This window comes from Camelina sativa, chromosome 5, assembly GCF_000633955.1.
Source record: "Camelina sativa cultivar DH55 chromosome 5, Cs, whole genome shotgun sequence".
NCBI classification, from domain to species: domain Eukaryota; kingdom Viridiplantae; phylum Streptophyta; class Magnoliopsida; order Brassicales; family Brassicaceae; genus Camelina; species Camelina sativa.
The window spans coordinates 30,393,210-30,407,254 of NC_025689.1; the positions used below are offsets into that span (position 1 = coordinate 30,393,210).

The 14,045-nt window shown below is 31.2% G+C and overlaps 2 protein-coding genes across 2 annotated transcripts; both read right to left on the reverse strand.

Annotated features, from left to right (window-relative positions):
• LOC104787928 (phosphoenolpyruvate carboxylase 4-like) lies at positions 4,535 to 9,755 on the reverse strand. The gene is made up of 20 exons (XM_010513589.1): positions 9,567 to 9,755; positions 9,279 to 9,442; positions 9,074 to 9,188; positions 8,896 to 8,973; positions 8,743 to 8,811; positions 8,585 to 8,663; positions 8,415 to 8,491; positions 8,206 to 8,301; positions 7,903 to 8,044; positions 7,689 to 7,805; positions 7,527 to 7,597; positions 7,191 to 7,409; positions 6,953 to 7,078; positions 6,759 to 6,860; positions 6,521 to 6,667; positions 6,309 to 6,407; positions 6,108 to 6,196; positions 5,853 to 5,979; positions 5,566 to 5,772; positions 4,535 to 5,443 (listed from the first exon to the last, which is right to left on the reverse strand). The coding sequence occupies exons 1-20, from the start codon at positions 9,720 to 9,722 to the stop codon at positions 4,619 to 4,621; spliced, it is 3,105 nt and encodes a 1,034-aa protein (XP_010511891.1). The 5' UTR covers positions 9,723 to 9,755; the 3' UTR covers positions 4,535 to 4,618.
• Positions 10,094 to 12,264, reverse strand: LOC104787929 (glutathione S-transferase Z1-like). Its single transcript, XM_010513590.1, has 10 exons — positions 12,178 to 12,264; positions 11,958 to 12,054; positions 11,813 to 11,869; positions 11,260 to 11,345; positions 11,090 to 11,161; positions 10,946 to 10,999; positions 10,783 to 10,858; positions 10,604 to 10,665; positions 10,453 to 10,512; positions 10,094 to 10,345 (listed from the first exon to the last, which is right to left on the reverse strand). Exons 1-10 carry the CDS (start codon positions 12,262 to 12,264, stop codon positions 10,238 to 10,240), a joined length of 759 nt encoding a protein of 252 aa, XP_010511892.1. The 3' UTR covers positions 10,094 to 10,237.

Below are 14,045 nucleotides of genomic sequence, written 5' to 3' on the forward strand. Positions count from 1 at the left end.
GCAATTGTTATTTTAATGATTTTTTGGGTTCTTTTGTTTAGTGTTATTTAAATTTTCCTTTTATATGTAGTATTAGAGTATTTTAATATGTAGAGAAATTTTTGATTACATAGTAGTGTGTTTATGGTTTTTTCTCCCTTTAGACTTTCAAGACATATTAAGCATTCTCCATCTTTTTATTTTCTTTCTTGCGTTTGCACAAATTATATTACCACTGACATCTATAAAAACATGAAAATTTTGGAAATTAACTTACATGAATACAATCTAAATATGAAATTTAGGTAAACAACAATGAACTTAATAAATATATTTTACCAGCTAATTTTTGGTGAGGTAAAAAATGCAATCACATCCTTTAATATAATTTATTCTTTATACATTCTAATACAAATTAAAATTTTTTTACGAAATTTTAATAATGAAAATGAATCCAAGTAAATAAAGTTATAAAAAATTACTCTAAGTTTTGGTGTAGTATAAAAATGCAATAGTTTTGTTCCATGGCCGAAATGATTGTTTAGATCTGTCTTTTTAACTTTATCATAAATGCAATTGAATAAAACAAATATTTATTTTCTCGTAGCTACTTAGAAGAAAAACCGCAGAATATTATAATATCAAATATCATAATAAAAAAGTGTCTTAGGAAGTAAAATATTATATGTGAAAGTGGAAAATGTTATGAGAATATTTGTTGATCTTTTATTTTTAAGATGGTTAATCTAAAGCTATTTCATACTAAGATTCCGAAAAAATGATACCAATATACAATTAGCATATATTACTCACAAGTCACAACTATAGAAGTCAAATTAATTAATATAGAAAAATGCAACTCATATCATGCTATGATATAAAAAGACATCACAATCTTAATAACATGATTTTTTAAGCATATGATAGTACATCACAAACTAAATTTACAATGGAGAGACTCATATGCATCGTCTTATAAGAAGAAGTTTTAGTCTACTTTATACACTGAAAAAAAAAAAATTATAATATAGCAAATTTAAAATGCTACTAATAATCTTAATATAGCGATAATAATGCACTATTATAGAGAGACAAATAATAGCAAAGGAAAAAATGATATTGTATTTGCACCCTCTAAGATGGCACCGACAAAGACAACATTTACAAAATCGCTATCGAAACGAAATGATAGCGTTTTTTCGTGTGCTAAAAATACGCATATTTCTTGTAGTGATGTTGAATATATTAAATCATGATAGTTCATTTTTTCATGATGTAGTAGTATTAATATAACCAACAAACGCGACAACCCTAGAGTAAATATAAAATATGGTTCAAGGCCCGGACCGAGGCCCAACCCATAGGGTAAGCAAATGAAGCCAAGCATTATGGCATCAAATTTTTTGGAGCATACTTTAGACCAAAAGTTTTTTTTTTCTTTTATGTAGAAAAAAATAAAATTATAAGTTCAGTTATTATTAGATTTTTTTTATAAGTTCAAGTTTTATATAAGAAAAACATATATTTTTCATGTAGATATATCCAATTTGTATCAATATTTAAATGAATATGAAAACATTGAAAAGACAAAAAAAATGTGAGCAAGCAAAACGAACATATTTCGGTTTATGGACTTAGAAACTATCTTATGAAAATAATTTTTTATATTACTATTCTTATTATTTTATTTACGATAATGAAAATGGTTTCTTAAAAACAAATTGGCATAGGTCATCCAAAATTGCCGGACCGGTCCATGGAGATTAGGAAATACATACATACACACTCTAATGAATAAGTAAATTTGTAAAATATTCTCACATTATATTTTTCTGATGCATTTTTAATGCTAACAATAAACATGATAACCTGCAAAAAAATATTTAAAATTATTCAAGAATACCTATTGAAATATGGAAAATATATAAAAATAATATAATTTTTCATAGGAACCTAATGACTGAAATTAAATAATCATGACTGAAAAAATCTCTTAAAATGAGAGCAGTTAGGGACTCAAATTTAATTTTATGAAAAACTGATTGAATTCTAATATTATGGAAAACAAATTGGTAATATCTAATGGGGAATAAATAAGTAAGCAATTATCAAATTACTTACATAAAACATCCCACCATTAGATTATATAGGATTAAACTCCAGAAACTAAACCCAGTAATGGATACTCAGAAATTAAAATTTGACTCAAAAATTTATGAATTTATAGTAGAATTTTGAGAACACGTAAACATCTACAATCTAACATAATTTAGATTCCTTTCTTGCTTATGAATCATTTATAAGATGGAAACCCATAAATAATTTTTTTACATAATTTAGAATCCGTTCTTGTTGTGAATCATACATAAGATTGAAACATATTTTTATAATGTCAAAATAACATGTAATCAGATTGTTCCTAGGATGAAACCACAAACTGATAAATGGTGGGTTTAGATTGGAAGGTCTAATTGAAGAAGGGAAGAAAGAAATGTTAAGAGTTTTTTTTTGTTTTATGGGCTTTTAGTGAATTAGGTCCAAAGTATAAATGAATTTAGTTAATTAGCTCCAAACAACGAAAATAGGCCAAGTGTCATCTTTTTAGCAAAAGTTGAGAAAAAACTTCTCATATTATATAAGATATATAATATATTTTATGATTGTTTTACGTTACTGTTATGATGCAAGAGTTGCTATTAACTTTAGTATAAAGATATGTTGCAAATTGAGAGATAATAATGCAACTACGACACATTTAGTGACTACACTGCCTCAGAAAGTAATTGTATAATTTACTATCTTATCTCATAAGATTGATTGTCAAGTGTTGAGATGAAAAGTACAAAGCTGGTGAATATGTTGTAGTTTTTGACAAACTGGTTTGTTCTTACAATTTGTTTTCATGAATTAATTTTTGCATAAGTAAATTTAATTTGATTTCAAATGGTTTAAATTCTAATGCATATGTTTTGGATTCTAGTATTGGAAGTTTGGATCTAGACAGTCTAGACTTGATATGACTCTACTCATCGGGTCTGAGCTACGTACATTTTAGTTAGAAGATTTAATTTAACTCGATAAAGTGACCAATATATATATATATATATATATATATATATGAATGTATGTAAAGGCAAAGGAAAAAAGATGAACCTATTAATAACCAACAAAATTGGGTTCAACATTTTCAACGGAAGCTTTTAATAAACTATACATCTTTTTAGAATAACATGTGTGTAAGAAAAAAGAAGAAAACATAATTACGTTGAAGATGTTATTTTCTTTTTAAGCTACTTTATCACATAATATATTAGTAATAGTAGATAAAAACATAATTACGTTGAAGATGTTATTTTCATTTTAAGCTACTTTATCACTTCTAATATATTAGTAATAGTAGATAAAAACATAAAATATATATAAAGAAGTTTGAGGAATTCCTCAATTTCCACTTCTCAATTCTTATACAAATTTCTATTTAAGGATCGCAAATAATGTTTTGACCAAAAAAAAAAAGGATCTCAAAAAATGATACTCTTTCTATTCATTTTCATTAAACAGAAAGAGCAACTTAAGAAAGCAAACAAATTGTTTGATTCGAATTAAGAAAACAAAAACAAAAGACAAATATGTTAATTGTTTGTAACGTCTTTCTATTCCAATGAGTTATAAAAGAAAAAAAAAAACAATTCGAATGAAGAAAACAAACAAATTGTTTGTAATGTCTTTGATATGGTTAATTGACTGTTGACTATAAATGCCTTTAGGAAACCTTTATAAGAAGTTAAACCTTTGTACATTATAAGATGTACCACACTTGATCAAGCTGTAGCACTTATGGGTTCATTAAAGGTAATGATGTTATTATATAACGGGGTTTCTATAGATTAGTAATACACTAATACTATTGAAATAATATTCTCAAGGAATATGCTCTTGGGTCATGCACTATCATGCCTAGTAAAGTCTTTTTAAATTAATTCAGACATGTAAAAGGCTACATACAGTGTTTTGAGAAAGAAACTAAATAGTAAAAAAGCAATTGAAACTAGAAGTTGAATCATAGATACTAAAGTTACTTTAAACCCGAAATTTTGATCTATCAACCTTCGGCCACAAGTTGGTAGTGGGTTTTAGACATGAAAAGGTCTTTCTAAACCCACATTTTCTTCAACAACTAAGAGTAGTTAGGTTTTTACTAATTATACTTGTACTTGATACATCTTTATAATGACAGTCGACCAAAAAGGAAAAAAACAAATTGTTTAGGGTTGGATTTTTATGCTTCGTTTTGTTGTACAAGACTGAATTTTAAATTGGAAAAAGAGTTCAAATCTATAGTTCTCGGGAAGGATTTTCTATTCAAGATAATAATATTTATAAATTACAGTTCAAAAAAATGTATCTATTGTAACTATTTCTAAATATGTATAATATAATGAGTTACTTGAAAGATTGATATAAATTTGATTAGTAAAGTAGTAGTTAAATAGCAAAATAGAACTTATAAGAATAGGTGCTTCAAAACCTGAATATCAACAAAATCAATACTTGGTCCAGCAACAACATAGCAAAAAGATTTTTTTTTTTTTAAAATATATCTTGTATATCACGGAACCGAGGCAAGTGTTGTGGCATGTTAACCAGTGTTTCTCATTCCTGCAGCGATACCATTGATTGTGATAAGCAAAGCATCCCTAAGCTTATTGTTATCTTCATCACGTCTTAGCCTCTTAAGAACTTCAACTTGCATCATGTTCATTGCGTTGAGATAAGGAAGTCTACTCTCAATGAGTTTCTTCAAGCTCTTATTGTTCTCCAAAAGTTTCTCATGGCCACTTATCACAAGAACGTACTTCTCAGTAGTCACAAGTTCCTTTCTTAGCTCAGTGCCAAGTCCTCTTCTTTTCTCAGAAACAAGTTGTTCATCGTAGTGTTTGGTTATGGGGATGTCTGCTTTAGCTAACACCATCTCTATAAGGTCAATAGTGGACTGAAAAAATGGCCATTCTTTATACATCTCTTGAAGATCATCCGCGTGACCCTTCTCAGAGACTCCTTTTAGGCCAGCCCCTACACCAAGCCAAGCTGGAAGAACAAACCTTGTTTGGGTCCAAGCAAAGACCCAAGGGATAGCTCGGAGATGTCCTATGCCAGTAGAGCTCTTTCTTCGCGTTGGCCGGCTTCCTATATTGAGGAAACCAAGTTCCGCTTGTGGTGTTGCCTCTTGAAAGTAAGATAGAAACTCTGGGTTTTCATACACTGTGCTTCTATAGTGTTGGCAACTTATTTTGGAGATTTCTTCCATTACGTTTCGCCATTTTTCCTCTCGAGGTGGCTGAGGAGGCTTTAAGGTAGCGAGTAGAACCGCGGTTGTGTATATTTCTAGTTGCCTAACAGCCGTTTGTGGTATCCCAAATTTAGCTTGAACCATCTCACCTTGTTCAGTTGAACGCAAAGAGCCCTGGTCAAACCAATTCAGTCATTATCTATAATCTAGTTTTTTTTTTTTTTCAATGTATTTAATATGGTGATAGCATTAGTACAAACCAATATTATGATCTATCAAAAAAGTTGGAAACTGACCATTACAGAGCCTGGCGGTTGGGATTGTATAGCAAGATAGGTCGGACCACCACCACGACCAATGCTTCCTCCTCGTCCATGGAACAATGTGATTTTGATTCCAAATTCATTACAAGCAGCCACAACATTTTCTTGAGCTTTGTAAAGTTCCCATGCTGCTGTAAACCGTCCAGCATCTTTTCCTGAATCAGAGTATCCAACCATCACCTACAAGTAACATTGTTATTTAGAAGCTCCCTTCAAATGTTTGTAATTCTTTTAAATGTTTGAAGTTATCCGTAATGTACCTCTTGGTGACCGTTGTGGTTCTTTTGTACGTGTTCCCTATACCAATCGATTGAGAATAATTTTCTTATCGAAGGACCAGCGGCTCTTAAATCATTCACCGTTTCAAAAAGAGGTACCACTCGCAGCCTATTCAAATAAATAGATATATAGGACTAATAAATGTTTAGGCTACTCAAAATGTTACTCATGCAGAAGTGACTGCTATAAACAAAAGCATGTTACAATGTAATATTATGGTGGAGTTTTGAACTCACGTTCCACCAGGGCATGGTTTTCCATGTTTGCTAGTTATAGCAAGTCGAGCATCTTTTTGCAACAGCTCCACAGCGAGGACATCACTTGCCTGCAAGTAATTATACAAATCAATGTCATTGTTTTCTTTGTTGATGAAAATGTTTATATATACATAGTCCACCCATAACTTATAGCTACATTTTCATTTGGAGAAATCATACATTTGAAGCCATAGAAATAACATAAGCTCCAAGTGATTCACTTCCAAGCTCAGCAGCGACTCGGAATGTGTCCAATACTTCTTTGACGTCAGGACCAACCTACATAAATGAAAAGAAAAAAAAAAAAAAAATTAACAAGTGGTAAACAAAACTTGAGATGGCTTTCATATTGTTGTTCCTTGTAGTATACGCAATATATATTTCATTCTGACCTCGATATATGGAGGAACAAGAGGTCGTTTCCCTTTCAGTTCCCTTGTTAAAAAATCTAATTTTTTCTCTTCATCCCATTCACTATAAGTACCCATACCCAAGTATGTTGTAATTGCATCTAAAGCTTCCGAATGTCTTGCAGATTCCTAGTAATTGAAACACACAAATTAGAGAAATATATCATTTGAATTAGATTGGCCAAAATGTTATGAAGATTTAAGCAAAAACAAAATTCACCTGGCGCAAGTCGAGTTTCACCAAAACCATTCCAAAAGTAGAAACTCTACGGATCAAGTCAGCGAGTCGACCATCAGCTAGTACACTAGCACCAGATGATTGCTGAGAAAAATAAATGATGTTATATTATATTAAAGATGATGGATTTTTATAGAAACGCCATATATATTCAAATGGAGAGTTAGGACTGTTACCAAAGATTCGTAACAGAGGAGCAGTGGTTCAAGAAGTTGATCTGATGTTTCATAGGAGTTTACTGGGTCAAACTCACAAGGAAGACCCTCAATTAGGAGTTCAAGAAGTCTTCTTGTCTTCACAAGCTATGATCAGAAATCATTTTTTTTTGAAAATCAATATGTATATACATAATTCATCAAAAAATGGTTCAAATTTGATAATATATTATGTTGATCAAAAAGCTTATGATCTTACCTTTTCTTTTACTTCTCCAAGAACAATACGATAAGGAGCACTACTAGCTCGTTTAAGTGGAGGTGGTTCTAGTAGCTTTTGGAAACTAGTCTTCCCAACCTGAGATTCCGCAAATAGTTTCCTCTGGAGAAGAAGTTGAGAGGTAGATGAGAAAGAACCTCGGGAACCATTGTCAGCTTTCTCCGAGTCGATTTTCGAAAAGCCTTCTTCATTATGCTTCTATATTAACAAAAAACATAGAAACATTAATCGAAAAAAAAAAATTTCAAGAACGGAGCAAGTCAGCAAACTATGTTCCATATACATATGTAAGCATGCTTAAAGATGTTTTCTTACCTGAAGATTAGGTGGCATATAATCTGTCGTCGTAGCAATTTCAAATTTGGTATGCTGTGATTCACCAAATTCTGTAATACGATGGGATAGAAAAATATGCATGCGTGAAAAGATTCATAGATGTTGGAGTAATTATTTTTTTTTACAAAAAATATATTTTACCAATGCAAGAAGGTAGGTGAGCTCTAGGTGGAAGCTGTGATGGCAAAGATGATGAACTTTGTAATTGGTTTGAGTAATTTGATTGGCCTCTCTCAGAATCTTGTGTAGAACTTCCTTCTGAGGGAGAAAACATCAAATTTTTAAGATTTAAATAAAAATGAAACTATACGAAAAGAAAAATAAAGATATTGTAGAAATTGAAGCATTTATATACCTTTTTCAAGAATTTCATCTGCTAATCTTGAAAACCTGTCACTACATCGATCCGTAGACAATTCGAATCTTAAGCTATCAACCTCTCTTATGTAAAGATCGATAGCCATCCACCTAGACAAGAGAGATACTTCTTTCGTTACCTGAAAAAATGATATCACAATATCTAATGTTAGAGGTGAGATGTGAACTAGAGTAATATATATTAATGACCATGATCTAATGTATTAATTTATGTATTACCAGTTGGTTTTGAGTTTGAAACCTTAAAATATAACATTAAGATATCAAAATCAAGCCTAACCTTTGCCGTGACATTTGGGTTTCCATCTCTATCACCTCCCATCCAAGAACCAAATTTTATAGGAGTGCATGTTAGTGGAAGTGGCTTCCCTGTGAACTAAACAAGAACATACAAAATATCAATATGTCTTAAGGTAAAGTAACTTTAATTACTATTAGTCAGATTTTTCCAATATATTCTAGAAATCTAAAGGCGTAAAGATATAATACCTTCTTCAATGAATTACTAACACGACGCAGGTAATGTGGTACAGCTTTCCAAAGGGATTGCTCAACAATGTTTAGACCTGGTGAATTAAAATGTAAAAAAAAAAAAAAAGAATGGTATGGCAACTTAATATTTTTTGAAAAATTTACAAACTAGAATAGATATAACGTACCAGCTCTAGCTTCATCAACTGGAGTAGGTTTCTGACGTCTAAGTTCATCAGTTTGCCATAGTGAAGTTATCTCCCTGACCTGTTAGTATAAGTAAGTCTTAGTTGATTAGTTATTATGCTGAGAAAATCTATAGGGAATATATTGAGGTGGAGAGTACCAAATCTTCAATGAGCCTTTCACGATCTTCAAGGCTGAGATCTGATCTAGTGTTATAGTCTAGAAGATGCTGCAAGAAACATATAATCTCAACTCTCACGTGCTACTAAAGATAGAAACATGAACATATATGTCAACATCAATAGAAACTTACAGCAATTCTAACATGCTTGTACTGCAAGGTTCGTCGATTAATTTGAGTAGGATGAGCAGTAAGAACAATTTCGACCTCCTAGAGCGCGATTAAAACAATAGTGACCAGTCATATACCAAACTGGGAAAACTAATCTTTGTTAAAAACATATTTAGACCATTTTATGAAGTTGCTAGACCTGTTTGCAAACAGTTTCGTAAAGCTCGTCTGGAGAAATTCCACTTTGCAATAGCTGGCTGAATATATCATCACAAGATCTTGCAAGTTGTGTAACGTTACGAACTTTGTGCATTCTGCAAAACAAAAAAAAAAGTATATATATTCAGAATCCAGTATGCATGTAAATATTTTTGTTCTAATGTGTTTGAATAAAAATCTATGACCTGTGATGAGTATCTGCAATGCCCATCAAGTTAAGAGAATGAGTGAATGTACGAGCCAATGTTAAGGCTTCCTCTAGAGGCATTTTGGATATTTCACTAGTCAGTTGCTTCTCCAAAAGGTTTGCAGTATCCTCAATACCAGCCAAACGCAAATTTAACGCACTCTGAAACGTTTATTACAACAAACAATGTGAGATTCCTAGAAGTGATCTACACAGATAAAAAAAGGGAACAAGTAGTAGATGAATTGTTAAAGCTTATTGAAAACGAATAGACAGAAAACAAAACCTGAGCAAGAATCCGAATGCGTTCGACTTTTTCCATGAATGAGTTGCCGACTTCCTTTTGTAACACGTCGTGGAAGAGGCTACCGAGCAACTTGCAGTCATCTTCGAAGCTTTGGAATGAGATTTCCTCGGCGATATCGTCCGTCGTGTCCGTCATTGTATGGATGAAACAAAGTGAATGGTTGAAGAATGGGAGTGTTAATTGTAGTGATCAAAGTTAAAAATTTCCGATGATTGATTTATTGTACGTTTGTTTAGGTATAGAAATTACTAATTATGGTGGTCAACGTAGTAAATTATGGCGCAGTTAAATTTGTGGTGCTAGTTCTATTCCCCGTAAAAAAATGGAAGCCTATTCTTCTTTGTTTCCAAACTTTATTTTTCACTCTTTCTTCTCTAAACAACAAAACCAACAAAAAAAAAAAATTATATTTTGGGCCGAAAAGCTATGATGCATATTAGGCAAGTTGACGCAGGTATATATGATTTAATTAATTAATTATAAAAATTCTCTTGACAAGGTGAAAGAAAAAAATAAGCAAAGAGTTTAAAGAAAAAACAAAACAAAAAGATCAGAATAATTTTTTTGATAATTTGGGAGACATAGTGACGATTCGTCAGTCACAAAATTAAACGTGGTATAAAGTGACCAAAGTTTGTGTTTAGAAGAAATTAGTTAGTTGGAGCTGGAGCATCTGGCTGTTTCGCTGGGATTGCATCTTCAAACACAGACAGTTTCTTGTATGACTCGTAACACTTTGCAAGAGTTGGATACGGTTCCTGTAGAAAAAATCCATACAAAATATAAACATACTTTTATAACAGTAAACTGCTATATACATGTAACAAGAAATTTGATGAAAAAGTTTACAAATTAATAATTTTACCACATCGATATTGAATTTGATCTCTGCTGCGTGGATTTGGGTTGCTAGAAAAAGATCAGCCTAGACAAAAATAATGAGAGAGGTGAGTATTTTTTATCTTCTCGAAATCTTGGAAGAGATGATTAATTAATCTAGAGCAAATAAAAAATACCAAGTAAACTTCATCACCAGTCGCATATTTTCCAGCGCAATTCACCAACAGTTTCTCCAGAGCTAAGAGGTAATATATGTTTGTTTAGCTATGAATGTGTTCTTAGTTACGTATATGCTATAATGACATAGATGTTACAGATTAAGGTAGATTAGATAGTAACAATTCATAATTCATACCAGTATATCCTTTTCTTATAGCGTTATTAACCCAAGCAATCTTCTCCTCAGCATTTGTTTTTTCCTCTATATACCTCTGTACAACCCAAGAAAAAAAGGATGAATAATGTAGCAAGATCAGTTTTGGAATCTAATAAATGAAAAATCAAACTCATGTCCTTACGATAACAGCTAGGTTTTGAAGAGGCTGTATACCAGAGGAAATGATACTCGCAGCCTGAAATAATACCAGGGAAAAAAAAACTATATATATTACTGTCTTAATACTTCTACGCACGTACGGTTCTAAAATAGAAAATATATATACCTGGTAATTTAAAGCTCGTTTATGGAGGTCACGAGGTAACAAAGGTGGCTCAGGATACTTCTCATCAAGATACTTTTGATAAAAGAAATTAAACCACAAAAATTTCATGAATTTTTTTGCTTTTAAATCCACAAAACATATAAATATATATAGATGGTATACGTACTAACCATTATAATGGTTAAAGAATCAGAGATCACAACATCTCCATCCACAAGCACTGGCACAGTACCCATTGGATTAATCTTCTGGAAATCTTGAGGATCAAAAATGATGTACTATTAAGAAGCCATTTTGCTTTCCATATATAGTCAACACACAGAAAAAAAAAAACTTTGATGTGCTAATTTTTTTTCAAGTTTTAATTATAAAAAAAAATATTATTGCAACTGAATACAAAAAAAGAAAATTTGCACCAATTTATGTTAAACTAATATTATAGTTTCTTTTTAAATATTTTAGTATCTTTATTACGTAAATAATGTATTATGTTACATGTATATTACGATTAGCTGTATATATATTATATGTAGGAAAAAATAAGTCTTAAACTGGTAACATTCACACACGAAAGACAAATAACGATGCTAAACACATGCAATTTTTAATCTTTTTTTTTTTTCTTAAAGACAATTATTAATCTAAAGGCTAGTGTAACTTCGAGATCTGAAAATAAAGCAATTTAAAATAGACTAGATCTGAAAATAAACCAGTTGCGCGCACTTGGATTGAATTGATCACCCTTGAGCAAATTCACTGCTATATATTCATACTCAATCCCTACAAAAAAAAATCGAACAAGAAATCCACAACTCAAATAAAGATAGATGGAAAAATAACGAATATTTTGAATCAGCTTAAAGTAAACCTTTTAAAGTGAGGGCTATTCGCACTCGATGGCCACACGAGCTTCTCCAGTAAGAATAGAGTTTCAGTTTCTCCTTCTTATTTTCGTTAGGGTAAGCCTGAAAAGAAAAGTCAACGATAAAAAAAGAATTTAAGTAGTTGAGTAGTTGATGAGACGATGAAGTGTTATCAACTTATTATCAAAGGTGATTAGAAGAACAAGATTAAAAAGAGATTAGAACCATGAAGAAAATATGCTTTTTCTTGGCAGAATCTTGGAGTTTGGTTATTCCGATCGTAGAAGAGGGAAGTGAAGAAGTATTGACCATGTTGGGTCAATCAATACAAAAATAGGCAAAAATGGTCATTTTGTTTATTTTATCCTTTCCCGACTTGAAACGCCGCGTAAAAAGTCAAACAATAATAATATTTTAGATTCGTAGGGTTTGGTTATTAAAATACATAGCCTTAAACCAAACATATATAATTCATGCAGTAATTTTTATTATCACATTTTAAAATAACATTTTTTTGGGGTTCATGGTGGTCAAGTCCTATTGTTAACTAAAATAGTTGGATTGTAATCTATATCTAATAGCAATCCGAATAAATGCCAGTAAAAGTTATGTTTTTTCAATCGTACCTTTTGGATAATTTTTTAAAAAAATTTGTAAAATATTTAAATTGTGTGTTTTACAAAAAGTTGTGATTGTTCATTGTAAAGTTTTTTTTGTAAAATTGTAACTATTCATTTTAGAGTTCTGTTTTTTGAATATCGTATCTTTTGAAAGCTATATATATATTTGTCTGTTTGAACTGTTTTATTTTTTTGCCATGATACAAAATAATATAAAATTTCAACTTCAACGGTTTTTACAGCTTTATAAATTATTCTCTAGCTAGCATTTATTCTTTTAATAGTAAAGAATTTCCTCCAATTTTTTATTTAACAAAAGATTTTTGAAATGATTAATCTAATTTACAACTTTTAGTTAATTTTAAATATAAAACTTAATGAAAATATCTAGAGTTTTTTTTTTCCAAGAGTTAGATGGATTATATAGTGAGCTTTTTGAATTTAACTTTTCATTATGATAATAAAGATGTCTTCTATTTAAAAGCAGTTTATATGGGTTATTAGATATAAATATAATCAAGTGCAGACACAACAATTGTGATTTTTCATAGTACCTTTTCGTAAAATTTTTGTTTTTATTTGTTTTTTTTTAAAGGTCAAATGGTTGTATCTGTTCAATGTAGATTTGTGTCTTTTTACTATATTTTATTTATATTTTTTCATCACAACTTTTTGTTATAATAGATGTGTCTATTTGAAACGACTCGATCCTTTTTTTTTTTGAATAATAATAGATATAATATATAATGAAGCATCCTATACTACTTAATTAAACCAACCCAAACCACAACTCATCATTGAACCAATAACAACCATTAAGCACAGCGGAAACACAACAATAATACAAACTATCATATCATCAATACAATAATATTACTAACCATTCTATCCAACAACCTAACAAACTCTAACAATGGTTCCAACATCAATAACATAACCAACAACACACAAACGAGACCCTAGATCATCCTCCTCCTCACCGCCATGATTCTACGTCACATACCTGCACACCACAAACAACAATTGAGATGCGTAAGTATTATCACAAATACTTAGTAATGCAATCCTCCCTTCTACTAGGCTATACACACAAGCAACTGAGAAACCAATGTTTAACAAATAACAACCAAGCACAAACAAACCAGGAAAAACAGACGTCAGCCGCTGCTGATAGGAAGTGGTGTCGACCGACACTACCTAAGTGTCGATCGACACTCCCCACTTCGTGTCGACCGACACCTACTTGGTGTCAATCGACACTGTCTCTACAACTCGTTTCTGCGCGAAGCGGAAAGTCGAAGATCCGTTTCCCAAATCCTCCAAATCGTCCGAAACTCATCCAAAACTCTTGGAAACTCATAGAATCCAACATCCAACCACAAAGACACAAGAATACAACACAAACAACATAAAAACAAGCAAAACAAAGGATTCTCATGCTTAGATCAGACATGGTCATGCACTCACCTCTTT

Bases quoted from the DNA above. Each gene is read 5' to 3' on its own strand.
- LOC104787928 (XM_010513589.1), bottom strand. From the start codon at position 9,722: ATGACGGACACGACGGACGATATCGCCGAGGAAATCTCATTCCAAAGC. The intron at 6,197-6,308 runs GTATGATTTCTC...AATTACTTGCAG, and splicing joins TTATTTCTATGGCTTCAAAT to GCAAGTGATGTCCTCGCTGT. The intron at 5,773-5,852 runs GTACATTACGGA...TGTTACTTGTAG, and splicing joins ACCACAACGGTCACCAAGAG to GTGATGGTTGGATACTCTGA.
- LOC104787929 (XM_010513590.1), bottom strand. From the start codon at position 12,264: ATGGTCAATACTTCTTCACTTCCCTCTTCTACGATCGGAATAACCAAA. The intron at 11,162-11,259 runs GTTAGTACGTAT...TTTTATCAAAAG, and splicing joins ATTCTTTAACCATTATAATG to TATCTTGATGAGAAGTATCC. The intron at 10,666-10,782 runs GTATGAATTATG...ATTACCTCTTAG, and splicing joins TATAAGAAAAGGATATACTG to CTCTGGAGAAACTGTTGGTG.